The sequence below is a fragment of the Felis catus genome, chromosome D2 (assembly GCF_018350175.1).
Source record: "Felis catus isolate Fca126 chromosome D2, F.catus_Fca126_mat1.0, whole genome shotgun sequence".
Lineage (NCBI taxonomy): Eukaryota > Metazoa > Chordata > Mammalia > Carnivora > Felidae > Felis > Felis catus.
The window spans coordinates 18,309,045-18,336,767 of record NC_058378.1 but is presented as its reverse complement, the minus strand read 5'-3'; the positions used below and the strand labels follow the sequence as shown (position 1 = coordinate 18,336,767).

General features: G+C 51.3%; 1 protein-coding gene and 1 long non-coding RNA gene across 4 annotated transcripts in view; one reads left to right on the top strand and one right to left on the bottom strand.

Moving 5' to 3' along the window:
• The window catches only part of GALNT2 (polypeptide N-acetylgalactosaminyltransferase 2), a 193,696-nt gene that overhangs the window by 68,078 nt on the left and 97,895 nt on the right, over positions 1 to 27,723 (top strand). The window contains exon 1 of one of the 3 annotated variants that reach the window (XM_006937791.5): positions 23,194 to 23,220. The exons of the other annotated variants lie outside the window; for them this stretch is intronic. Coding sequence (XP_006937853.1) covers positions 23,209 to 23,220 — 12 coding nt within the window. The 5' untranslated portion in view covers positions 23,194 to 23,208. Of the gene's footprint in view, positions 1 to 23,193; positions 23,221 to 27,723 lie in introns of those variants that run through there. 3 annotated transcript variants of the gene reach the window in all.
• On the bottom strand, positions 8,643 to 11,130 carry LOC109492433. The gene is made up of 4 exons (XR_002146286.3): positions 10,245 to 11,130; positions 10,053 to 10,161; positions 8,963 to 9,918; positions 8,643 to 8,791 (listed from the first exon to the last, which is right to left on the bottom strand). It is a non-coding gene; the product is annotated as an uncharacterized LOC109492433 (long non-coding RNA).

The window sequence follows — 27,723 nt, the reverse complement described above, 5'->3', positions numbered from 1 at the left end:
GAGAACCGGCTTGTCCTCTTGGTGGCAGTGGTTCTGTCTGGACTGGGAAAGATCACATGTGAAACGAGGTCTCTGTAAACAACTTAATTACGGAGAAAACGGGAGTTCACACCGCTCGATTCCTTACGCACTTGCCCAGCTCCTCTGGGAAGCGTGTGTGTTTTCGAGAAGCTTGTGGCGGGCGCTTTCATCATCCTGAGATTAATTATCCAGAGAAGAGAGAGAGGACGGTCCCCGCCTCGTCCAGGCTGCTTCAGGCGGTCCCTGCACACGTCTCCCGTGCTGCCCCGGGGAGGGGGGTTCTCTTGGCGGTTCTGATCTCTTGTGAGATTTCTCTCTTGGCCTTGGCTCCTTATTGATCTGTGGACGCTTACGTTTCTTTGGCTTGGCTAAAAATAAGTACTTTTTCCTCGTTCCTCCTGAGCCGGGAATTAAAAAGACAGCCATCGGACTTCTGTTCCTTTGGAGTCGGACATAAGAAGCGGATAAAGGCCAACTGGTTATTCTTGCCTGTCCCTTTTCATGTGACTGGTTACGGGGCCCTGGAGGAGCAGGGCTGGAGGGTCCCGAGTCCCGTCCCCAGCCCCCCGGGCCGAGAGCTCGACCACCCCTCCGCCTCCAGCGTTCTTTTGTTAATGATTCAATCACATTTCGGAATCTGTCCTCATTCCGAGAAGGATATTCTTCCTTTTCTGTTTGAGTGTTGAGTGCGGGCCGTTGCGTCTCTCCCTTCCCTGCCAGGCTGGGGGGAGGCAGGTGCGGCCCTGGGAAGCTTGCTGGGGAAGCACTCAGGAATGCCCTAACTGCTGGGCCGCCTGTCACTGCGCGGGCACCACACGCTGGCTGTCAGAGCGGGGAGCCCACCCTGCGGTCAGGGGGCTGATGTCTTTAGGGGAAGGAAAGGCACCCCGAACAAATCATTTGATTTCAGTGCCGCGTGATCGGGACTGAGCCGGAGGTGTGGTCCGTGCTGGGGTGGGGCAGGGGGTCTTGTCTAAGAAGTGTGAGGGCATGTCAGGGAGTTGGCGTGGCTCCTGTTGCTTCGGATGCTTGGGGCAGGGGTGGGGTGGGGTGGGGGGTGCTTGGAAATGCACCTGTGAGAAGGCAGAAGATGAGAGTCGCGTAGGGCCCTGCAAGTGCATGCCATGTTCCCCTGGCAGCATGTGTGGGAGGAGCGAGGAGCCAGACTTGAGGCACGTGGGCCATGAGGGGGGTCTCTCTGAGGGGATCGGGAAGGAGGGGTGGAGTTGGAGAAATGGAGGCTGAGTCTGGAGAATTGGGGGTGGGGTGGGGGGTGGCGTCACTGAGTCCCGGGAGATGGCCCACGAGGACAGTCCCATGCCGTTCTGTGATTTGACACGATCCTCGGTTGGGAGAAATTGCTTCTGTATTCCTTTCAGCCTGTTGCCCCCTGACCCATACAAAGGATAAAGAAAAGGAAACGCGCCCCACAAGCCTTTTCCTCTGTCACTGCCTGGTTTCCGCTGATCGCGAGTTGTAGTGACTTTCATTTCGTGAAAAACATTCATCATGGTTGAAAACTTGTCACAGACGACAGCCTCCTTCCTGGCGAAGGTGTGGTATTGCCCGGGGTTCCCTCTGCCTGTCCTGACTCCCGGCAGAAAGTGCTGGAGAGCCGGTCAGGCTCTGAGTTGGGACTACTGCGGAGTCGGGTGGGCGAGCGCCTCTCCCTTGGGAGACAAGCAGCAGACACATCCGGGGCTGGTTCCCCTTCCCTGGCCCTGTGGTCCCTCGTCCCTCCCTCCCTCCCCGCTTGTGGGATCTCAGGCCAGGGCGCTTTCAGCGGATCCTGTCTCCATTTAGGAGCATTTGCTGGCTGATGACCTCACCAGGCTGCCCGGCCGGGGCTAAGGGTCTGGGGTCACTGTTGATAGAGGCTGCCTCCTCCCGCGGTTGGTGTGTGTGGGGGGGTGACCCTGCCCCTGCCGCCCTCTCCTTTGCATGGGAAGCTTCTCTGTCATTGTCACCTGGAGGGTGTCGTGGTTTGCAGCCTGGGACCTCTGGCTGAGCAGTATCCCGAAGGATGTTTGTTCACTGGAGGCCCTAGATCAAAGGGCTCAGATGAAGGCACTTGTCCCGGATCTTCGTGGCAAACACCACCCCGTGCGCCATCCAGCTTACTTCTGAAACTCTTACGCTTGCCGGCCCTTAAGACCATTGTCGTCGGTAACAAGTGCAGGTGCTGGCCTTCGGCATGCCCGCATCGGTGCCCAGCCCAGGGGACACAGGCCGCCCCTCCCCCTCCCCCTCCCCTGTGTTTAGGCTCTGAGTCTTAAAAGACCCAGGCGCTGACCCAGCTGACAGAGGCAGTGGCCCACAGATGAGGGCTGTCCCCCAGGACAGCGAGATCGCCCGAGAGAGCCCTGTACCTACCCAGTGCTCACTCGGGGCGAGCACACGGCAACGAGCTACTGTTCTCCCAGACTGCAATCGGGAAACGTGATACCCACCAGGGGCCTTCTGGAACACTTCAGTACAGTCTCTGTGATGGCGGAACCCTGTTCTCAACCTGTGAGTCAAGTGTTCCTTAGGGCCTGCCAGACTGGAGAAGCCCCTTGTGCCCCCGCCCCGCCCTGCTGCAGAGATGGCTAGATGTCTCGCTCCCTCGAAGTCACTTCCGGGGCGTGCAGCCTCCTCCAGGGTTTTCCTCGTCGGATTCTTGGTCGTCTGGTTGCAACAGCTGCTGCCGCCGTTTTCCAGCTCCTGAGCTTGTCTCGTGGCCCAGATCTCATGTCTCCCGGCAGGGAGGCAGTGCAGGGCCACTTAGGGTTTAGGAGCATCGGCTGTGGTTGCTGCCTAATTGCAGGCTTCTGGGGCCCACAGCGTGTGTGCAGCGTTAGTGGTTGGGGCGCTCTGTGATTGTGGTGGCTCTCGGGTCTGGTGTTGCGGGGAGGGAGGTTCCCGAGCTGAACGCGTCCCTTCTCCTCTGCAGTGACTCCGGGACAGGCCACGGTCGTGACAGGGACACGCAGGACTCCTGTGGCACACGGGAGTACAACACAAGTGTGGGGATCCTTGTACTTAGGGGATTGAAAGCTCCACCTGCTCGAGGTGTCATCCCTCTCCGGCGGGGGGGGGGGGGCGCGCGCCTAGACCGGCCTAACGATGTGGGCGACGGACTCCACTTTGGTTTTGTTGTTTCACATCCCAGCCGTGTGAATACGAACAGACAGATCGATCGAACGGTTCTGTGTCCAGAGCGGAAAACTTGCAGCCGAGTTCCCTTCGCTCTCAGAAGGGTGTGGCGTGACGGGACACCCGCGACACTGCTTCTGGGCTCTCCTCTCCGGGGGGGGGGGGCTGGGCGGGCCGTCGAATGAGTGTGGCAGGGCTTCCCTGGGGGGGGCATCAGAGCACGTGTGGGGGTGCCCCTGCGGGCCTCCTGCTCTGATGTAATCCTTACGGACCCTTCATGTCCCGCCGGCGCCTTCCCTAGTTACGCTGCAATTCAGAGTGACAGCCCCCCAGTGTGACAGCCTCCAGGGTGGGGATGGCTGCACGGGCTTGGGGAGCCACTGGGCCGCCTGACACCTGCTAGGTTGCCGTCCACCCCCGGGCTTCACTCAGGGAGCCGTCAGGTGATTTGGTGTCTGGGCAGCTGCCTGCCTCCCTGTGCTCCTCTCTCTCTGCGCAGGGGACTCGCTCCTTTTTTCCGCCAAAGGACGCCAGAGATAGAGCACCCAGAAGACAGTTGACAGGCTTGAAATAAAAGACGGGATTTCATACGTCTCCCGAGGTGGCATACGCGCTCCCAGAGACTTCTGTTGGGATAAAACGGACAAAAATCCTTTTTTTGAAAAAAAAACTTTTGAACCTCTTTCTGAAAGCTACTTTAGGAAGCTACGCTAAAACAGCTACCTCGAGCTTCCTCTTTTCTTCTGCTTTTGTTTTAGTCAATAGCTTCCCCCCCCCAGAAGTGAATGTCTCCGTTGGAGTTGGGAGTTGGGGGGGGGGGGGAGGGTTGCGTGTCTGCTCTTATTCTGAAAGGAACGTCTCCTCTCTTCTGTCGCATAAACCTTTCTTCTAGAGATGTCTTTCCTCCCCGTGCAGCGGTTTCAGGGTTCTTCTGGGTTGCTTGGTTTTGTTTTTCTTCTTTTTTTGGTCTTGTTTTGAAACTTAAAGCACTGCTGGTAAATCCTGTCCAGGGCACCTCTGTAGAGTTTTCTGCAGTGTCTGTTCTTCCAATAGAGGCTGTGCTGGACCACCCGGCCCTCCCCTCACCCTTGCAAGATGGCAGGAGGCACAGAAACTGCCGCCTTCCCATCCAGGGAGTGGAGTCAGCCTTCTGAATGGGGGCTGCTCCGTTGCTCGTCTCTGATGAGTTTCCCGGATGGAAGCCTGCCGTCTTCTGAGCACAGAGGAGCTCGCCTTTGCCTTTCCTTCCCTGAGGAGTCTGTTCCTGTAGTCTCAAAGCAACTCCCATAACCCCCAGTTAGGGCCACTGTATGCAACTCTTAGGACTGGGGTGCAGGTGTATTTCGTGCTTTTGTGTGACTTGACTCAGTGCTTTTCACTTTAAAGAGATTTTTTTTTTTTTACATTTATTTATTTTTGAGAGAGGGAGGGAGAGACAGAGCGAGAGCACGCACAAGTGGGGAAGGGGCAGAGAAAGAAGGAGATACAGAATCCGAAGCAGGTCCCGGGCTCCGAGCTGTCAGCACAGAGCCCGACGCGGGACTCGAACTCACAAACCGTGAGACCCATGACCTGAACCGAAGTCGGACGCTTAACCGACTGAGCCACCCAGGCGCCCCTGCTCTTTTCTGTTTAAATTCCACTACCTGAGTTGTTTCCTTCCTGGAACATGACATTCTTCCTGTTGGGGAAATATGGTCAGGTTTTGTGTGGCCTCCTGGATCAGATTTTGTAGCTTCGTCAGCATAGTGGCTTGATGGTCCCTGTGGTCGCCTTCTCCCTCCTTGTGCCTCGAGTCCCTGCATCCTCTGGGAGGGAGGAGCCTTGAGGACGGGTTCCAGAGGAGCCTCGTGCTTGGATCTCTTGATTTGACCGTTCCCATTCAGACACAGCACGGCACGGTTAGATCCAGACGAGGGTAGGACAAAGGTGGGCTTGTCCCTCTGCGTGCCTCCAGGCAGCCAGTGGTGATGGCCCAGCCGGAAATGTAATGTTCTCAGAGCACAGGATCCTAAGGAGGTAGTGCATGGCCCATGTTTCCTTAGTAGGGCACTGAGACCCTGACTGCCCTTCCTCCCCAGCATGGCCCCGGGAGGAGAATTTCCAGTTCTCCGATCTCAGGATTGCCTTCCCCTGGGGCACCTTCCCTCCTGGGCCAGGCCCCTGCCACGCAGGTGTGAGGAAGGACAGCACAGCCCCTGGTGTTCATCTGGGTCCTCAGCTACAGGTGAACAAAAGGAAGGCCCTTGGAGGGTCCGGGTGTCGGGCTCCCTTTTACTTCTTTGACTCAGGCTCGAACCCGTGGCCTGTAAGTGTACCTGATACCAGTCTGGAACCTTGACCGTGACTCTTCCAAAGGCTAGAGCAAGGTTTTTCAGATTTTAAGTCACAACCCACAAAGTAGGTCGTGAAACTCATTAAGGAGGGATGGCATCTGTATTTAAAAGAAAAATTAAGTAGAAGATATTGGGGCACATCACACATGGTAAAAAGAGGTCTATTTTATAAGGCTTGTCACATATATAGGGACGTGTGTGCATATGTGCACAGGTATACGTACTATATATATATATATATATATATATATATATATATATATATATAGTTTATATACTGACGTATGAATTGAGTACTGGGTCTCTACATTGAATTTATTTCTTACTGTGGGTTTTGTCAAAAAAATTTGAAAGCTGCTGGGCTAGTGCATGGCCGGGAGAGGAATAAAGGGGGAGACTGGGGAGCAGGATAAGTAGCTCATCTGGTTTAGAACACATACTTGGGGCGCCTGGGTGGCTCACTTGCTTAAGTGCCGTTGGTTCCTGCTCAGGTCATGATCTCATGGTTCACTGGGCTCTGCAGTGCAGAGCCTGCTTGGGATTCTCTCCCTCTCTCTGTCCCTCCCCTGCTAGCGTGCTCTCTCTCTCTGTCTCTGTCTCTGTTTCTGTCTCTCTGTCTCTCAAATAAATAAAATTACAAAAAAAAAAAAGGACGTGTATTTTATGTTTTGTGTGTGACAAGATGACCGTCATCGTCATGTGCAGCCTTGGTCCGCCCTTCAGATGGTTCCTTCACATCACTTGTCATGAGGAAGGGTCCATCTTCCTCCATGGCCGTTCCCCATATCTCCCTTCATTTCCCACCCCGGCCCCATCCCCGTCCCCAGCTCCCCGGTGCACCTGCCCAGCTAGTGATTGGCCCACCCTCGTTCACATTCTCAGGCTTTGCCTTCTTACCCTGTCACCTGTTTTATTGCCTTGTGCCTGGCTCTGGTTCGGGACAGAAAATCATTCGCGTCTCCCTGAGCCTTGGGTTTTCCTGTCCACCACTGTGAGTAAAACTTAATACCTGGTGACGTGACTAAAATGCATTCAGCCCTTCTAAGTACATTTAAAGGAGAGAAAACGAAAAGAGAGAATGAAAACAAATCTGCTGGGTGCCATGCCTGGGATGCAGCAGACACACACTGATCGTCAGTTCAGTTTTTCTTACATATGAGAGTATTTCTGTGGTCAGATTCGACAGACACCCTAAAAAGCAATTTATGAGGGCTCAGCCTTAGTTAACATTTTAAAGATCTTTTTTCCTTTTCTTTTTTCTTTTTTTTCTTTTCTTTTTTCTTTTCTTTTCTTTTCTCTTTTCTTTTCTCTTTTCTTTTCTCTTTTCTTTTCTCTTTTCTTTCTTTCTTTCTTTCTTTCTTTCTTTCTTTCTTTCTTTCTTTCTTTCTTTCTTTCTTTCTTTCTTTCTTTCTTTCTTTCTTTCTTTCTTTTTCTTTCACAGTAAGTACATTTGAGTATATTAGAAAAACAGAAAACATACCGGTAATGCGTTGAAACAAGCATTACAGTGACCTTGGTGTTAATTTACCCCAGTCCTCTTGAAAAATAAGTCGTAGAGAACGTCCAGTTTTGTCTGAGGACGCCTTCTCAACTCACCAGTCACCCGTCTCCCCAAGTGCCCTCCTGACCCCCCACCCCCACTCCTGCTCTCTTTTCATAATTCCAACCCAAAGGTCTCAGTTGTGAAAAGTTCCTTTTGTCAGACACGGTGAGCTCAGCCCGTCTGGCCGTGGCCCTGCTCCCCACTCCTGCGAAATGGATTGCTGCCATTGTTCTGGTCTCCGGCCCTCCCGCAGCCCGCAGGAGGCCGTGGGGCCTGGGGCCCCACGGCCACCGTGAGGGCCGGTGGCCCTCAGCATTCACTCTCTTTCCTTCCCTGGAGTCTGGTGGAATTGATACGTTCCTAAAAGCGACTGGTGCCCCGGCCTCTTACCAACTTCTGCACAGATTGATGGTGTGGGCCTGTCTGCCTGGGTGTCTGTCTTCTAAAGACTCAGAAATGGTGTCTTTTTTCACCCATTATTTGGAGAGAACAATAAGTCTCTGTCAGATTAGCTTCTTGGAGGCCCGACGCTTTTTGAAAAGAGCTTGCATAATCAGAGTGGCTGTTGAGCTGTTATGCCAAGAACTTTTCCCCATTGTGCAAGGGGAATGTATATTTTGTACGTTTTGAATAGTGCACTGTTCAGTCCTGTCAGAAATCAAGCTGCCCTCACACCCTGTGCTTGGAATCAAGATGTGTGCCCTTCGTCCCACGATGGATGAGCTTTTCTCCACGTGGGGCGGATGCTTAATAGAGACGGGCCACAGGCCGTTAGCTCACTGACCTCTGTGCCCGCTTTCCCCCGCTGGGCCAGAGCTGTGCCTTCTGCCTCTTTAAGAAACAGCCTTGATGGGGCGCCTGGGTGGCGCAGTCGGTTAAGCGTCCGACTTCAGCCAGGTCACGATCTCGCGGTCCGTGAGTTCGAGCCCCGCGTCGGGCTCTGGGCTGACGGCTCGGAGCCTGGAGCCTGTTTCTGATTCTGTGTCTCCCTCTCTCTCTGCCCCTCCCCCGTTCATGCTCTGTCTCTCTCTGTCCCAAAAATAAATAAACGTTGAAAAAAAATTTAAAAAAAAAAAAAAAAAAGAAACAGCCTTGAGCCAGACGGAATGCCAACGAATAGGCACAGGTCAGTGTGAAAACCAGCCGCTGAGTGAGAGGTGTCTGGGCCCTTCTGTCTGTATACTCTGCCCCCCACTGCGAAATCTCGGGGAGAGAGGTGCTATTTATAGGTGTCCCCTCAAAAAAGATCTGATGGAACCTAACCCCCATGGCCCCAGAATGTGACCTCATTTTGAGGCAACGTCTTTACAGAGGTCGTCAGATGAAGCTAAGGTTATTATGTTACGGTGGGCCCTATTCCAACATGGCTGGTGTCCTTAGAAAATGGGGAAATTTGGACTGAGACTTTGCTGGGGTGGGGCGGGGGGGTGGGAGGGTCTAGGTTTGGGACTTTGTTTTCCAGACCTCAGAGCACTCCCAGGTAGGGCGGCCCCCTGCTCGGTTTTAAGTACTGAAGTTTACACGTGGAATTTAGGAAACAAAACGGATGAACATATGAGCACTGGGCGTTGTATGGAAGTGACGAATCACTAAATTCTGCTCCCGAAGCCAATATCACACTACATGTTCACTAACAAATTTGGAGGAAGAAAAGAGAAAGCACTTGAGTTTAGGTGCAGAGCCTGTGTCTGGCCTCCAAGCAGTTTCCCGGACTTGTGGGTTCCAACCTGTCAGAGGGCGTCACGTTCCCCCACATCTGTAGAGCAGAAATCAGAGGGCACTCACCCACTGTGCTTTGCCCGAGGGTTGTCGAAGCCATGCGTGCTGAGCTCTGGCTCTCTCTGCCCCGCCTGCCTCTGGTTCTCTGTCTAGAATCACTGTCTGCTCCCGAAGATGGGCCCACTGCCTCTGACCCATCACAGCCCACCTCTCTTTCCCACTCGGTGCTTCAGCCGGGCTGTCCGCGGACCGAGAAGTGGCATGCAACTCAACCGGGAGCTCTTTCAGGACGGCCTTTACTTCAGATGTTTACGATAAAGAAATTCTGGCTTCTTCCAGAACCTTCAAAAACAGATCAGAAATTGAAGTGTTTGGGCGTAGGTCAATTAAGTTCCCTCCACCCCAGGTGCCACGAGGGGGGGTAAAGCGTCGGGTGTGTGTGGCCGAATGGCGTCTGGTCCCTGGGAGAGCCGGTAGCAACGGCTCGAGACCCTCCGGGCACAGTCCCACGGGCAGATCCAGGCTTTGTGGGTCTAAAGCTTTTATAATCTGAAGACCATTTCCAAGAGGAAGAGTGATTATAAACCCCAAACGGGGTTTCCAAGTGAGGAGTGCAGAGGGAGGAAGTCACAGAAGGTCAAGAATCACCCAGGCTGACAGGAGGAGGGAGTGCTGACCAAGAGAGCCGAGATAAGGGGCCAGGTCAAGAGAAGGCCCCGCGAGTTCTAAGAAATGAAACATCGAGGCCCACACGGTTTGTTCCAGGGCTCTGAACAGAGGATGGAAGTGTTGCTTTAAAAGGGCAGATTCCCCACCTGGGAGGCTCAGTCGGTTAAGCGTCCCGACTGAGGCTCAGGTCACGATCCTCGCGGTTCCTGAGTTCGAGCCCCACGTCGGGCTCTGTGCTGACAGCTCAGAGCCTGGAGCCTGCTTCGGATTCGGTGTCTCCTTCTCTCTCTGCCCCTCCCCTGCTTGTGCTCTGTCTCTCGAAAATCAGCAAACGTAAGAAAAATTTAAAAGGGCAGATTCCTCGGTGGCTTCCACATGGACAGAAGAGGGAGGCGTTGCGTCCGGTCAGGAGACACCGTGGAGTCCGTGCCACGGACTTGGGTGCACTGGCCCTGTGGATGGCCGGCGCGGTGTGAGAGACACTTTGGTAGGACCCTTGGAACACAGAAGATGGGGTGAGGGGAGGGAGGAGGTGAAGGTGACTGGGAGCTTTCTGTGGGCGATGGATAGAAATAGAGGGAAAGGCTTTCGTTCTCTAGGATGTGGGGTCATTGATCTGAAATGCTCACCGGACAGGACAGCACGTAGGCCTAGCTGGTTCGATGATGTGGGGCTGAGGTTGGGGAAGAGGAGGGAGCAGAGTACGGAGATTTGTAGCAGAGTTTTGGCTTCTGAATCCTGTAGGGAAAGGAACATGGTGGGGTCAAGCACATGACGAATTGGTTGCGTGTGCTAATTGGCCTCCAGGTGTGACTGCTTACCAGCAGCTTCCGGTTACATGGCTGAGGTCTGCTGTGTTGTTTTGGGATGTGGTCTGGCTTTAGCACTGGTTTGCACTGTCGTCCTAAGAAGTCTCCCTTGTCCCCGGTAGTCCGTCTTGTGCCTCTTTTGCTTTCAAGGTTGTTTCCTAAAACTGGTTCGTCCTTCGTGATGTCACCAGCTGTTTTCACCCTGTTTTCCAGACACTGGCTATTTAATTATCATTGGTCATGGAGCAGTTTGTGGCCACTGGGGACGGGGGTGCTTTACAGTGACCCATAACCTGCCACAGTTTCTCTAACTAAACTGCCTGAACTTTCTGATCCCCCTGGTGGGGCAGAATACGACCCGCAGGTTGTGGCTGCATAAAGCCCTGTGGAACTCTGGGCCCTGACACGCAAGTTGTAGCGTCTGTTTTTTATAGCACGCCTTCTCCCTCAATTTCCGGACACTTTCTACGTGTTCTGATTCGTTTCAGTCAGTGCCTAAAATGGAGAAGATGAAAAGCAGTGTTGGGGAGACCAGACACGTGAGTTACTTGAAGAATGCTTTGGTTCTCTAATTGGAGAGAAAAGAAATAATTAGGGAATTGATCAAGGGCCCTAAAAGGCAAGGGGTCAGACTGGGCTGTATTACGCTACGATTTGGAGAAACCGTCACACAGGCGGCAAAATTTGAGCAAGAGCCCAAAAGACTATAGAGAATCCGTGAAGGTGTAAGGAAGGCCATCCTCGGAGAGATCTTACTTAAGGCCGCGAACGTTGTGGTCGTTTGACCTCGGATCGAATGCCACCTCCGTTTCCTCATTTAAAAGCAGAGAAAAGGGGCGCCTGGGTGGCGCAGTCAGTTAAGCGTCCGACTTCAGCCAGGTCACGATCTCGCGGTCCGTGAGTTCGAGCCCCGCGTCGGGCTCTGGGCTGATGGCTCAGAGCCTGGAGCCTGTTTCCGATTCTGTGTCTCCCTCTCTCTCTGCCCCTCCCCCGTTCATGCTCTGTCTCTCTCTGTCCCAAAAATAAATAAACATTGAAAAAAAAAATAAAAAAATAAAAGCAGAGAAAATACCGGAACTCACTGTGGCGATTTGGAATGGGCATTAATTGAAAGGGAATGAGCCACTGAGCACAGCCCTCAGCGTGTCATAAGCATAATTCCAGCAAATAAGAAAGTTGCCCTGTGTCACTATGTACCTATACAGAATGACCTAATAAATTAAAAAAAAAAAACAACCCAAACAATAATACCAAGTACTGGCAAGGATACAGGGCGGCTGGAACTCTCATGTTACCGGTGGGAAGGCAAAATGGCGCGGCTGGCTTGGAAAAGAGTTGGGCGGCTTATCAAGTGAAACATACGCTCCCGTACCACCCAGGAGTCCGGCTTAGACGTTTCTCCAAGAGCAGTGGCAGTGCGTGTGCTCACGGAATTCATGACGACCTCATTCACATTTGCCCCAAACTGGTAGTCCCTTGGCTGTCCCCAGCTGGAGATCGGACGCACGAGCTGTGGTACCCCCACAAGGAGCGTGGCAGGTACACGGTGGGTTACCACCGCGCGGCAGAAGGAGAGCAAGTGCTGATGGACGGATCTCCATGCGCAAGGTGCGGGGAATAAGCTGACAGCAAAAGGTCACTTACCGTCTTATTTCACTCACGTGACGTTCTGGAAAAGGCGAAGCTATAGAGACAGAAGGCTGCTCAGGGGATGCCAGAGGCCGAGTTAAGGCGGGGGAATTTTTTGAGTGGGGGAACTGCTCTACGTCTTGCTTGTGGAGGTGGTTTCATGAATGTGCACAGTTGTCAAAACTCACAGAGCCGCACACGAGAGTGGGTTTCACCGCATGTAAAGCATACCTTAATTCAAAACTGATCACGAGCCAAGTGAAGGAACTGAGAAGGAGCGCATCGTATGTGGGGAACCTACTGGAACAGGCCCGGGAGTGGGCAGTTGGGAGGGTCAGTAAGAAGTCAGCTCGGGTGGTGGGGCGCCTGGGTGGCTCAGTTGATTAAGCGTCCTTCTTCGGCTCAGGTCACAGTCTCACAGTTGGTGGGTTTTGGCCCCGGGTCGGGCTCTGTGCTGACAACTCAGAGCCTGGAGCCTGCTTCGGATTCTGTGTCTCCCTCTCTCTCTGCCCCTCCCCCGCTCATGCTCATTCTCTCTCTCTCTCTCTCTCTCTCTCTCAAAAATAAATACTAAAAAAAATGGGGCGCCCAGGTGGCTCAGTCGGTTGAATGTCCGACTTCGGCTCAGGTCACGATCTCCCGGCTCGTGGGTTCAAGCCCCATGTTGGGCTCTGTGCTGACAGCTCAGAGCCTGGAACCTGCTTTGGATTCCGTGTCTCCCACTCTCTCTCTCTGTCCCCTCCCCTGCTCGCATTCTGTCTCTCTCAAAATAAATAAACGTTAAAAAAAAAATTTTTTTTTAAAGAAAGAAATGATCCCAGGTGGGTCGGGTGGAGCCTGGTTGCAGGGGGATAGGAAGTGTCTGTACCTGAGGGAACATAAAACAGTGAGCCCTCAGGACCACCCAGCCAGTGGACGGCAGGGTGATGGTGGCATTTCGTGTCGCACAGGGGACAGATAAGGGCCCAGCCAGGGGCCAGTGCGTTTCTCCAGCTTGTGGGTCAAGCCTGCACGCAGCGGATCTGTTGAGGACAACGTGGAGGGGTGGGGGGGTTGAGGCCATCGCTAACGTATGCTCCCCTTTCTGGAGATGGGGACACTAAGATGCAAAGTCCCTAGGCTTTTGCTTTGGAAAAATGCCCGATATTGGGGCGAAAGCTCAGGCGTCCTGTGACACTGCCAGACTTTGCATACTGGACCGGTGGCTGGTCTGCAGAACGTTTTTAGCCAGAGGGCCCCCTCTTCCCCTGAGAGCAGGATTGGCCAGTAGGCGGGCAGTTCTTGAAACATCCCATGAGACAGCCGGCCTGGCCTATGGTGAGAGTCCCTACCCTCTCTCCCTGGAGGCCAATCAAGTCAGGTTCAATCTCCCTCAGGAGCTCGTGCCTTTTGCCATCCTAGCACGGCTAAAAATTGTGCACCGACAGTCGGTTGGACAAATGCTGTCTGATGGCTTTGCCCCCGTATCCGCAGAGCTGTGGACCACCGGCCTCCGAGGCAGTGTTTCCACGCGGCGCCCCGGCCCCTGCCGCTGGCTTGGCTGGCGCCTGTGCAGCGGTCTGTTGATTCTTGCATCACGTGCCTGAAGTGGGTGAAGGGGCAGACCCCACGTGTCTGCTGAGGACGCCGACACTGTCTTTTGATGAGACAAAAATCCGGGGTTGAAATAGAGCCATATCACAAGCGTGCTGTCTCACCTGTCGTCTGTAAACATGCGAGCTTGCCCAGCCCCGGGGAGAACACCAGCCGCCCTGCACTCTGGGCTGCAATCGATGTGATATTTTATTTACCCAGGGAGCTGTCTTCCCTTCTCCTCCTGGTTGCTCCTGCCTCCACAGAAATGTTATATGCGCGTGACTTGTATTTGCCCTTGAAGCCAAGTTGTCCTGCTGCTTTCTCTCCCGTGTTTAGTAATCCCTGGAGTTTATTAGAAGGGTCTCAAGAAAGGAGATACTCGTGTGAGACTGGGGTCAACGAGAGACGTTCGCCTAATTATTTTGTTTCTTTACATGGATCCCCGCTCGGCGTGTTAGCCGGGGCTGCGCAAAACATTTAAAACTGAAGTCTCGTTTGGGACCACACGAGCCAGACTTTTCTCAGTGGGAAAAGGGTGGTCACTTTGCTCTGTGCTTGGCCCCAGGGCCGGACGCTGCCATGGCCAGCCGGAGGACCACACACCGCGTCCACAGGGAACCGTGGCGTGTGCGGTGGCCTCGGGGTGCCAGATCACCCAGGGCCATCTTGGTTCCGACTGGGTAGCTGTACCACTAAACGCAGTGGAGACCGAATTGGATGTCTCAAGTGGGGCAGGGCCAGGTGAAAATTGGTCGGCTCCGAGAGGGAAATGGAGTTTCCCCACCACTTGTAGGCAGGCTGGCTCTGGCCACAGTGCTCCCCCTCTTCCCTTCGTCCCTTTTCTCCTGGTACCTGGTAGACCAAGATGCCTCTCGGGAGCCGGAATCCTGGGGGAGTGCCAGCTTTCTCAAGCCCTTGGCCAAGCCCTGTTTGCCAGTTTGTTTCTAGCTCTGGAAGAGTTAGCCCACAGGCCTTCCGTTCCTGCCTTGTGACCCAGAATGACTCCCGAGAGCGTTGGAGGGTAGGGCAAGGAGGCTGAAGTCATAACCTCGTGGGGTGTGTTCTCCAGGAGCCACCCACCCGGGTGCTTCCTCCCTGGCTTCTGGGCCAGTGTCCTAAGTCTCTGCTCACTGGTCAGACCTTCCTCTCTTTTCTGCAGGATGACCACTGTCGTCTCAAAGTCCCTCCTCACTTCCTCCCACCGATGACTTCTCCAGCCCATCGTCCGTATCATAGGGAAGGGATACTTCACGAGTTTCAAGGTTGTAGTTTTAATAGCAGTACCGATGTTACTGAATATATAGTATCCGTCAGGCACTCTAGCAGGAAATCCCGTGCGGTGACCAGCGACCGCTGTCCCCACTCTACGGATGAGAGCTGAGCCTTAGGTCGTGCCCAAGAGCACAGCACACACCTTATACTCACTACACCTGTGATATTCTCGGCGACAGGGCCTGACCATGCACAGTTATCTCTGCCTGTCTGCCAGCTAGCTAGCAAAGGACCTGGCGTATAGTAAGCATTAAGTAAGAAAAAAACCCAAAACTTGTTAAATGCATAACTATATCAGAGATGGCTTCTGAAGCGCAGAAACTCAGCCCGGCTGATACACAGGCTCTCCTGGATCCTTTTTTCTGTTTGCTCAGGGGGAGGTATAATATCTAAAATGGGGGCTGTTGGCTCCGACTGTGTGGACGGTACTGGTTTTGCTTCATGCAGAATCCGTTGACTGATTGGCCTTTCACCTCGCGCCCCCAGGTTTTTTATGGGCGACGGCCACGGAAGATCGCTTCCTGTTTTGTGTAAGCTGCTCTTGAGGATTTCCTGTATTATTTCATTCCCCATCCTTGTCGTCATCTGGTGCTGCCTGGCAAGTCACCCTGAACGTGGTGACCTGGTCCCTGGGGCTGTGTTCCGAGAGGGCAAGTCCGGTTACAAGCCCCGCCTTGCCTGGTGGTCCCAGGCTTCCGATTGGCCAGAGGAGGTCACGTGGCCAAGCCTAGCGTCCGCGAGGGGAGGGCCCTTTTACTCCAGCGCCCGTGGGAGGAGGAGCCGAGAAACGTGACCCTGTTTAATCCACTGCAACCAATCCGTTACTTTCAGGACAAATTGCGGATTTTCCACCAGAAATTCAGCCTCTCTTGAGGTACTTATGACTTCACTTGGGAGCCGAAAACGCAGTTAGTTGCAGCATACATAGCCTTCGGAGTCTGGTCTGAATTGAGATTCCGACTTGATGACGTACCATTTTGTCTTTGGCGGGTTACTTGCATCCATATATTCTGGCTTATGACGGAGTCTCATTATATCCTAATTCTCGTTCCCCTTACTCCTCTTTTACTTCTGTCCCTGGGAAGCTCAGAATTAAAATTCAAGGCGACCACAGCATTTTGCTTCCTCATTTCCTCAGTCTCGGTGTCTCATCTCTTTTACATTGCTATTTAGGTCTTTGGTTTTAAGCTACCCAATCCCTTTTGGAAGCAGATCGGGTATAAACCTTGGGTAAGACCCACTAGCAAAATTTCCTAAAAACTAAAAACTTCCCGGCACTCCTAGTTCATTGGGAAGTTGTGCTGGGAAGATTCAGGGTTATAGTGCTATTGCATAAGCCCGTGTACACAGGAATGAAAGTGAGTTTGCATGTCCTGCTTGATTGGACTCAGATGAACTTTGCCGTTTTTCGCAACCATGTAAGCCAGCCAGCTCTCTAGTGCGTTCCTCCCAGCACTTACTATATCTGGTCAGACACATCGTCAAGGTTGTTACGATGTGGCTTGGATATCGGAACATATGCGGTGTTCCCATACACCTCCTCTAATCCTCTCAGAGTCTAGCCTTCTGGATAATGCAGCCAAGAATTAGAGAGACTGTGGGGTGATTGGGTGGCTCGCTCTTGGTTGGGCGTCTGTCGGTTTCAGTTTATGTCCTAATCTCACGGTTTGTGGGTTCAAGCCCCGTGTTGGGCTCCACGCGGATGGCACAGAGCCCGGTTGGGATTCTCTCTTCCTCTCTCTGTGCCACTCCCCTGCTCATACATATTCACTCTTTCTCAAAAACAAACAAACAAGAACCATTAAAAAAAAAAGTATTAGATGGATCATTTATAAAGTTCTGGAACCTGGATTTGCATCTAGTTCTTTCTTGTTTCAAAGCCAATGGACACATCAATCTTTGGCCTGTAGAGAGTAAATTAGCATGTAAATAGGCTCTTTGGAATGCAGCATTAAAAAAACAAAACCCTACTTTGAAAGAGAGTGTTAATTTCTCAGACCTCAGTGCAGAGATGAGATACGAGCACCACTTGGACAGATTCTGTGGAGTCTGCACTTCTTGGTGGTGATTCCTGAATTCCATAGACTCTGTGGGTCTGCAGTGGAACAAAGGCTTGTGACTGGTTATCAGTAGCTATGGGGTCTTGGGTAACTCAGGTGATTTCTTGTGCTTTAGTTTTTTCTGCTACAAAATGGAGTGCCGTATGACTTATAAGGTGATTGTGTGGGACAGCGGCTCACTTTTTATTGAGAACCTACTGTCAGTCCTTGCCAGCAGCATCATGATGCATGTTACCTCATTTAATTCTTGCAACCTCACCGTGGATGGAAGACATGATTCCTGTAGCCGTGAGCTCCGGCTCAGGAAATCTGAATCTGCCTGCAAGGCCTGAGCTCTTTGCAGCAAATCGCCTTCTCCCCATCTTTCCCATTATGATTAAACGAGATAAAGCGTGTGAGTAAGGAGAACAACGTTTGAAACGCAACATTAGCGTAACTTACAATTTTTCCGAAATGGAATCAGAGACGGTAAGAGGAAGGATGGGTGGCCCCCACTTACTGTCTAACAAACTGTGAGCCAGACACTTCACTTAGATGAGCCGGATTTAGCTATTCTAACTATCCGAGCAGGCACTGGGTCAGCCAGTCCATCCCTGAACTGGCTGGGCGTTGTGGATAGAGCACGGACCCTGGACCACTCAGAGCGGGGTGTGACGCTGGACGCGGCTGCCTGCCTTTGATCCTCTTTTTGGTTCTCAGTTTTCTTGTCTTTGAATGGGGGAGTTAATACCGCATCTCAGTGAAGAATGAGAGAGGCAGCATCCTACAGCTACCCTACCACTCGTGGCGCAGAGCGGCCCCACTTCTCTGTATGTCAGTTCTGTGGAGGTGGCGGCACTGCTATTGTTAGCTTCATCCCGTCCATGTTCTGCATTGGAGGGACAGGGGCAGTTGAGCACGTAGGTTCCTGCGAACTCAAGGTTCGTGTCCAGTGTACCTCTTAGTTCCGAAGGTCAGTGCCAGCAGTGGCCATAAGCACACAAGATCAGTTTCGTCTTTTGTTGACCAGTTTCTTGGAGGGAATGCTCGGTAGGGAAGGAGATGGACACAGAGAAGAAGGGCCCCTCGGCAGGCCTGGAAGAGCCAAACCCTGTCTGGGACAGCAGGGACCTTCCCAATTCCTGAGGGAAGATGGAGACCTCCCTGGGTTCTAGAATAGCGTCTTCACCTAACGCCTTGAGAGCAGAGGCCAGGCTCACAACCTCTTTCTAGAAACAGCTCCTGTGCCGCCCCTGGTCCTCCAGCTGCTTTGGGCGGTCTTCCCAGCCTGCCGCCAGATACAAGCCAACTGCCATAATGCCTTAATGATATGAAATAGTGCATAGGTTTGAAGTTCCAACCTAAACATGTCTGTGTTTAAATTTATTATTCATGAAGGTAATTTAAAAACATGACAGAAAGTTTGAGAAGTAGAGACAAAAACTCATTATTCTTCACGCTAACACAACCCTTTTTTATTTTAGTGCATTTCATTCCAAGCTAATCCATATGGCTACGTATTTTTATATAGTTGTTTCATTGTGTACATAAAATTTTGTTTCCTGCTTTTCCCTTTAACACATTATAAGCATTTGCATATGGCTGTGTGATCCCTATAATTATAATTTTTAATGGTTGCATAATACTCTTTTGAGGGGCTATAACACAATTTAAGCAGCCTGCTTACTGGGGACTGTTTTAAGTTTTTTCTTTCTTTTTTTTTTTTTTTTTTTTCTCAGAAACAATGCTACAACATTCATGCAGAACACTTGCTCCTGATCTCGGGTTAGTTCATTAGGATAAACTCACAGAAATGAGATTTCTCAGCTTAAAGGTTGTTAAGTGTCTTTCCAGCTCTTGATACGTGGTACCCAGTTGAGTTCCGGTCAGGTTGAGGTAATCTACACTGTCTCCTTTTGCTTTTTAATAAGATAACGGGATGTTTGCAACCCATGTTGTAATCCCGCATGCTGGAATAGTGTGGAAAATGTCCCAGCTGTTGCAGGCAGAGAATAGATGTGTAAATAAACCTGCCAGGGGTTGAGGGATCAAACAGCTTGCCCCCGACCGGCACTGTCCGTCCTGTCCCCTGGCAGAACACAAGAGGGAGGGAGGTTCCCGGGGCAACCAGCATCCCTGGACCAGACATTGCTGGCTGGGCTGGGGCTTTCCCTGTTCTGGGGTGCAGGGCTCCACTACGTGCCACACAAACTAGGGGCTGGATGCGAACGCCCCGCTTGGCCCCCTCTGATCTGATCTAAATAACCTCCTAAGAAAAGAGCGTGGCGCAGTGGAAGAAAACAGTGTTTGGGGACAGGCTGGCGTGGAACCCGGGCTCAGGCTGTACTACGGCAACCTACTTTCCCCGTCTGTTTACCTATCCGTAAAGTTGGGCTAACGATGTATGACCGTGTTCTGTTTGCGCAAATCCTTTGTGAAAGAAGAATTTGCAACTAATAAAAGGAAGTCCCGGTGAGAAAAAACAGATTTGGGCCAGCCATCCTAGGGCTGGGGGGGTCTCGTTCCTACGGCGGGCAGGGAGCCATCGCGCCCTGAATGAAGAGAATGCTCATGAGAACATGTAAATTTTAAACTAATCAAGGTGAATGCTGTATAGTTCCCGTGTGCTGCTGCTTATTTGTTAGAAACTTGAGATGGTTTCTCCCCACCACCTCATGGAGATGCTCCTGAGTGTGTTTTCCTTGCTTTGCGTGCCTCATACGTGGTATTTTCCGGTCCTCCGGCCACATTCATTGGTTTTCTGAAAAGACCCACGTGGGTCACCATCGTCCTACCTACTCACCTTGCCACGAATTATCATACATTTTCCCAACACCTCCCTCCTCAGCCCTCAGGTTGCATGGCCTTGGCCTTGGCCGTGGAGGTGTGCTGGGCTCCCGCTACCCTCCCCTTCTATCCCAGGGCAGCTTTGGGGAAGCCACCTCCTCTCCCCCTCGCTTCTCTGTTTCTTTCCTTTTTCCAATGCCCAGGTCTCTCTGAATTTAATTGTCCCCAAAGGAAAAGGAATTGAAATCCGAGCTGTACTTGAACTGAGCGTCTCCCCTTTGAGGGGCACGGGTAAGGTACCGTGAGGGGAGCCTCAGGGTGGGGAAGAATTGCCGTATCCGCCTTGGTGGGCAGAGGAGCAAGCGAGAAAACACCAGTTCCGGCCCAGTGCTGGGTATGGGGCGAGGGTTTGGTAAGAGATCCTCCCTCCCACTCGCACCTGGTCAGCTGTACCTGGGCTGTGCCACCAGGAACTTCTGACTCTCACGCTCTGGGATTACGTAAGGGAGGGACAAAAACTTAATTGAAAATGTTCCATTTAGTTTCCAACCCGGGGCCCCTTGGAGGGCTTTAAGGCGTGTCATTCTATTTTTTTTTTTCAACGTTTATTTATTTTTGGGACAGAGAGAGACAGAGCATGAATGGGGGAGGGGCAGAGAGAGAGGGGGACACAGAATCGGAAACAGGCTCCAGGCTCTGAGCCATCAGCCCAAAGCCCGACGTGGGGCTCGGACTCCCGGACCGCGAGATCGTGACCTGGCTGAAGTCGGACGCTTAACCGACTGCGCCCCCCAGGCGCCCCTAAGGCGTGTCATTCTAGAACTCACTTTTCTCCCGGAGATGCTCTTGAAAACAGATCTGATGCCCAGGGAGGCTCTTTCTCTTAGTTCTTGACGCCAGTGGTTACAGAACCGAGCAAGGAAGGAACCAACTGTATGGACCTTAGGTGCCCAGGGGAGGGATTTCATCAGTAAATGTACGAGTTAGTGGCACCTGCTTTTGACAGGGTAGCAAGCATTGCAGCGCGGTTAGTTCTGTGAGACCCCATACACCTCTCAGCTGAAGCAAAGCGGGGACGCAGCTTTGCCACGGTATTGACAGAGAGGTCCGGCTGCTGCCAGGCATAGGGGAATCCTGGTGGTGATCGGGGTGAGGGAGAAGGTGGGGCAGCGTGGGTAGAGGGCAGTGGTTGGGGGGGGGGACATCTTGGCGGTAAAAGGCTGGTGAGGATGCCACCTGTCTGTCCCTGCTGGCTGCTCGACACCTTGCCGTGCTGACTGCCTGCTTAACCTCTCTCTTACCCCTTTTTTCTCCTCTGTTGGGAATTCATCATTTATTAACACTTTAATACGCAGTTGATTTTTGCACACGTCACAGGAGAAATGATATTTCTAAAACACCCATTTTTTTTTCTAAAAAGACATTTTCTTGGGGCGCCTGCATGGCTCAGTTGGTTAAGCGTCCAACTCTTGATTTCAGCTCAGGTCATGATCTCACGGTTTGTGACATCGGGCCTTGAGTCGGGCTCTGCGCTGACAGTGCAGAACCTGCTTGGAATTCTCTCCCTTCCCCCCTCTCTGCCCCTCCCCTGCTCATGCCTGTGCACACGCTCCCTCTCTCCAAAATAAACATTTCTTAAAAAGCCATTTTCTTGTCAAGTTTGCGGATATTCATCATTTCTCTAAAGTAAGAGAACCTGCTTCAGCTAACGTTGAAAATTCCAGAACAAGAAGCAGCAGTTAGAAAGCGGCTTTGTCGCAGACCTCCCTCCCCGAAATCGGAGACGCTATTTCTCTGATTCTAGGAAGAAAGAGGTGGAATCCGATCACGCGATTAAAAAAATGAGGCTGTAAACGACTCCTTAAAATAGCAGGTGCTCAGCTAACTTGGGGGCTCTGGATTAAAAAACTGCTGCTCTTGCCTTCGGGAATGTTTATGACTTGGCCCCAGAGCCGTCTTGCTTCATAAAATCTTATTTAGGAGCAGGGATGCAGAAAAGCTGCATGTTAATAGCCTGCCTCGTGCCCCCCCCTGCCCTGGGCCACCTAGTGCTTTGGTCATCTACTGTGAGCATGGGCGTTTAGGGTGGATTGATTGCTCTTGAAAAGAGAAAATGGTGGTGTGAAATAGATTGCTCCTGGGCTCTGTGTCTCATTGCAAAAATTGGCTTTAAAATCAGCATTTATCAAGAGATTCACACCTTAGCTCCCTGCCGGGAGAGGGAGTGGGATTGAAATTGCTATTAGAAAGTGACAAGACACCCTAGAAATACGTAGTTGACAGACGTTGAACCAGGAGTGTTTAATGTAATTATTTTCCTTTTATGTAAATAAGATCTCTGCACACATTTAATTTAAAAATTTTTTAAACTGTTTTTTAGAATAGCTTTAGATTTGCAGGGAAAAAAAATGGGAACTTAGTACAGAGAGTCTCATAGACCCTGCACCCAGTTTTCCCTATTACGACCATCTGAAATTGGTATCCTACCCGGGCACCTGGGTGGCTCAGTCGCTTAAGCGTCCCAACTCTTGATTTAGGCTCACATCATGACCTCACAGGTCATAGGATCAAGCCCCACGTTGGGTTCTGCACTGACAGCTCGGAGCCTGTTTAGGATTCTCTCTCTCTCTCTCTCTCTCCCTCCCTCGTGTGTGCACATGCTCTCTCTCTCTTTCAAAATAAACATTAAAAAAATGAGTATGATACATGTATTATAGTTAAAGAACCAATACTGATATGTTGTTATGAACTGGAATCCCTACTTTAGTCAGATTTCTTGAGTTTTTCTTTGAGTGATCATTTTAGGCTTCTCTGGGCTATGACGGTCCTCAGCCTTTCTTGCCTTTGGTGACCTGGATGGTTTTGGGGAGTCCTGGTCAAGGATTTGGTAAAAAAACAAACAAACAAACAAACAAAACTACCCCGTGTTTGAGGTTTGTCTAATGTTTTTCTCCTGATGAGACTGGGGTTAAGGGTTTTGGGGAGGAAGACCACAGAAGGAACAGACGTATACCTGTTAACCAATCAGTGAATGAGCTAATGAGGGAAGGCAGGTCCCTCAAATCAGAGGAAGGCAAGTTTGATGTTCTCAGTGATGAGACTTCATGTCTAACTTGTTTGGTGCCTTACAGTCTAGCGGAGCCCTGGCAACATTTCGTGGGCTAGGACGGATCAATTTGCCGTGCCCACGACACACCCCAAAACCTTTCCTCGGTGCGTCTCAGGTTCTGGAGTTTCTGGATTGAGCGGACTGGGGCACCGATGGACCTTGCATCTGTACGTGGCCACGGGGATCTAAACAGGAAGATGATGACTAAATTAAGGCAATTGGCCGTGTACGGAGAGAGTGGGCAGGGTGATGCCCCTGGCCCTCTGCATGTTAGAAAAGTTAAAAAACAGGGGAGAAATAGCAGTGCTATTCTGACTCACGACTTTGGTCCACGGGATCGTTACAGCTTCCAAATAACCAGCAGCCCCCACGGTACTGCTCGGCAGCCTGCATTTCTCTGAAACGACGCTGCGAACCAAACAAAGCCGTGACCTTTATCATAGTGTGTTTTTCATCTGTGAGCAAGCGATCATGTACGAAGCAGCCTGTGACTTGAACCCACCGTAGACACTTGGCCCTTCCATTTTAGCAGCATTGGGTTTCATGAGCTCAGTTGGAGTCGTGAATGGGAAAGACCGTAAGTGCATCAGCGAGACTGGTGGCTCTTAACCCTGACTGTGCATTAGCGCTGCCTGGGGAGCGTCTGGAAAACAGTCCAGCTGGATCTCATCCCCAGAGGTTGTGATTCAGTTGGCTGGGGCAGGACCAGGCCTTGGAGAAAGCCGGGAGACTTGGGCTTTCTGTCTTGTTTCCTTCCCCGCTGCTCTACACAGGTCCCGATTCTTCAGCCCTTCCTGTGTTTTGACACTAACCTGAATAAAGGTTTTGGAAACTGGCCGGAGGTTGCTGTTGGAAGCTCACCCTCAGCATTTTCTACTCCTCCAGCTTGGGTGACCAGCTCTCCCCCAGCAATGAAACCTGGGGTGGGGGAGTTCTCACTGGTGCCCTTGGAGAATATTCAGAAATGGTTGAGCGACTGAGCCAGCATAGTTCTGGTCTCTACAGTATGTTATGCTCCCTTTCTATTCTGATTGGGAGGTAGGGGAATACTTTTCCTCTTAAGTTATTGCTTTCAGTGGGAACTTATTTAGAAGTGGAAATCTTTTTTTTTTTTTTCCTCTAATTACTGTCATGTCTCATTGCTTTGATTTAAAAAAATGTTATTTAAGTGTAGTTGCTGTATGATGTTATAGAAGCTCTCTCTTTTATAAATGCATAGTGTTTGTAGGGTACAGGCTTCTGGTTTTAACAGATGTTTGGTCAGGGTTCAAAGTGATCTGACTACTAGCCTAACTAAAGGGGCTTTCCTTGGGTATTCTAACATTTTTAGACTGTTTCCCGGTGAGTTAAAATTCCATTCACCAATTTATTAACAGGTCACACACCCTATTTGGAAAGAAGAATTTCCATAGTGACACCTCACATCAGCAGGTTTTTTTCATCCTCTCATAAGAAGACCAGGGAATTATTTCCCGGTACTATTCTTGGGGGGGATACCCACCCGGAAACATTAGAAACAATAAATAGTCCTTCTGGTTCCTCTGTAGATCACTTTATAGTGAGAATGCTGGGGTGTGGGAATTCTTGGTCTTTAGCAGGGAACTAAGTCGACTCTTAAAAATTTGCTTCCAGGTGGGGGCCCCTGGGTGGCTCAGTCGGTTAAGCATCTGACTTCGGCTCAGGTCATGATCTCACGGTTTGTGGGTTCGAGACCCACGTCGGGCTCTGCACTGACAGCTCAGAGCCTGGATCCGGCTTCAGATTCTGTGTCTCCCTCTCTCTGCCCCTCCCCTGCTCATGCTGTGTCTCTCTCAGAAATAAATAAACGTTAAAAAAAAATTTTTTTTTTTTAATTTGCAGGGCGCCTCGGTGACTCAGTTAAGAATCCAGCTTCGGCTCAGGTCATGATCTCATGGTTCGTGCGTTCGAGCCCCACATTGGGCTCTGTGCTGACAGCTCAGAGCCTGGAGCCTGCTTCAGATTCTGTGTCTCCCTCTCTCTCTGCCCCTCCCCCACTCACGCTCTGACTCTCTCTCTCTCTCTCTCTCTCTCTCTCTCCAAAATATTTAAAAAACAATTTTTTTTTATTTGCCCCCAGGTAAACAATTCAGTTAGTTTTCAGTGTCACTGGGCTGTGGAAATATAAATGATCACATCTTTTCAACAAATCTGGCCTTTCCCCTCCACCGCCGCCCCCAGAACTTGAATGTTTTTGTACGGATTGGTTGTGGTCGAGGTGCTACTGAACAGTCATTAAGTAACAGTGGAAAGTAGACAATTGAGGAGAAAAAAAGCCAAGTAGTCATTCAGAAGGTATTTTTGGTTACTTAATCTGCCTCCGAGCATATGGTCTCGTCAGCTGAAAAAATTTTAACAGTGAGAAACTATATTTCAGTAACGGGAGATTAAAAACAACCTATTTATTTTCTCCCTCCCCCCCCCCATGGTGATATTTTTATCTCTGTTACCAAATACAAGTGTTAGCCACTTAACATTTACAAAGGCAGCCTTTGATGCGCCCACAATGTGCATCCACCTTTCTCGTCTTGGTTTTACGCGTGGAGGTATGTTTGCTTCTGGGGTGATTTGGGATCCAAACACGTTACCCTAAGTGGCAGTAGTCTTTATGTTGGCCTGTGGACAAGAGGTCCACGTGAGATGAGGGAACGTTTTACTGCGCAGGCTTGACCCTTTTGTGACTCTGCTCTCGGGCTCTCATCGCCTCGTGGCCCCCATGTGTGGATAACTGGGCTGTAGCCGTGTTCTGTCCTCCCCTCCGCCACCCTTCAGGTCTTGGGCATGGAATGAACGTAGTGGTTTCAGAACACGTTCACCAGTTCTTTGGCAGTCTTCTTCTGCCAGAACGTGGGCTCTGATTCCCCTCCCCTTGAACGTGGGCTGGACGTAGGGATGTGCTCCCCGCCACCAGAATGTGGCCGGTGTGTGGTTTCCAAGACTAAGTGGTGAAGGGAGTCCTGGCATCTGCCTCCCTCCCTCTGTCTGTCTCCCCCCTACCTTCCCCTCCCGTCAGATCTCTCACCGTGGGGGAGGCCAGCTGCCGCGCTGCGAGGGCACTCGCGCAGCCCTGGGCAGGAGTCCGTGGTAAGGCACTGTGGCCTCCACCGGCGGCCGTGTGAGTGAACACCCTTGGGAACGGCCCCTCAGCACGGTCAGACCCTCAGATGGTTGGCAGCCCTGGCCTCATGAGAGACCGTGAGCCGGAACCACCCAGATTCCTGACTCTGAGAAGCTGGGTGAGATAATAAACGTTTCTTGTTTCAGGCTCCTTGGTTTTGAGGGAACTTGTTTTGCGCTGGTTGATAACCTGATAAGTCACTTAGCCCTTGCCGATCGCTTTTCCCATCTGGGACAAGAAGGGTTGGACCCATCGGTGCCCTTAACAAGTCGATGGCGATCTGTTAGTAGGGAAAAGGCTGCTTGCACAGCCCGCTTACCCTCGCTGTCCCCGCCCCAACACCACCACAGAGGCCTTTCTGCCTCCACACCCGTGACCCGGAAGCACCTTTCACAGCCCTTCCCTCCGCAGCCTCTCTGGCAAAAGCCAAGCCCAATTTTTATTTATTTCTTCTTACTTTTTTTTTTTAAATGCTTATTTTGTGAGAGAGAGAGAGTGCATGCACGAGTAGGGGGGGAGGGGCAGAGAGAGGTGGGGACAGAGGATCCAAAGCAGGCTCTGTGCTGACAGCAGAAGGCCCGAGGCTTGAACTCACAAACTGAGATCAGGTCTTGAGCTGAAGTCGGACACGTAACTGACTGAGCCACCTAGGCCCCCGCTTCTAATTTTTTTAATTTATTTTTTTATTTCTTCTTATTTTGAAACAAAGACAGATCATACTGGGAATATGATGGGGAATATTCCTTAAATAAATAAAGCTATATTTACACTGAATTAATTTTTGTAACTATGCCATAAACCAACCTATTGGATTGACTATTTCTGAAAAACGTGTCATTTTATTAAAACCTACTGCTCTTTTATCTTCTTAGAAACGAGATGAATTTTGGCTGCTGCTCTCTCTAATTATGCTAGATAAATAGACATCACTCCGTCATTTATTTCCATCTGATCTCAGTCCCAGCCTGACTTGATCACCATTTGTGCTTCAGGTAACAGACTGCTTCTGTTACCCATTCGTAAGAACAGCGTGGGCACAGTGTGTATCTAGAACTTCTAAAGACTCTGTGAAAACTCACCCAATTCAAATACGCTTAATAATAGCTATGAGCCCAGGTACGTGAGTAAGTGGGAGGACAGGAGATTGCGTTTTGCATTATCTGGGCTCATGTGCCCTTTCCCAAGGGAGAGACAGCCTCAGTGCCAGAGGTGAGGCTCTCTCCGGGTCTTTCCCACACTGTGGTCTAAACAGTGAAGACGAGTGGGGGGTGTGGGGTGGGGGGTAGCAGCATCCTCCCTGCTCTATGGTCGTTGATACGGGTGGCAGACCTCTGGCTAAAGAAACCTCCCTGAGGGAACCCACTTTGCAACCTGATCCACAGTCCGGTGTTCAGACTGCGTTAGTCATTCCGCATGTCAGTTCCATGTCAGTATCCCTCCTCTGCAAGCCAGAGACACAAAGCAGAGAGGAGGCTGCCGCCCCCTGGGAATAACAGCAGGCTGACCGGATCCCAGGCCTTGAATGCTCTGCAACTTCTGACCCAGCATCAAACCGCATCATTACTCCTCTAATCTTAGCCGTTTCTACTTGTCACTGAAAAGAGGACCTGCCTGTCACCGCATCATTTTCTCTTAAATGGGAGGAAACAAACAGATCAGTTGGTAACACGTCCCGCCTGTCAGCGGGTCCTGGGCCCTGGAGCCTTCCCCACACTGTTGCATTTCACACGTTTCCCCTTTGAAACGAGGCTCCACACCCCCTCCCCACCCCCCCGCTGGTGTAAATGCGTTTCATCATGTATGTAGATGTATTGGGGGGGGGGTGTTGTCATGAAAAGCTTCCACTGCAAAGTGGGCGAAGCCAGTCAGGTCAATCTGAGTAAGTAGCGTGAGGGTGTTTGGTCCCAACTCCGTTTATTATCATGTGACCAACTTGAGACCAGT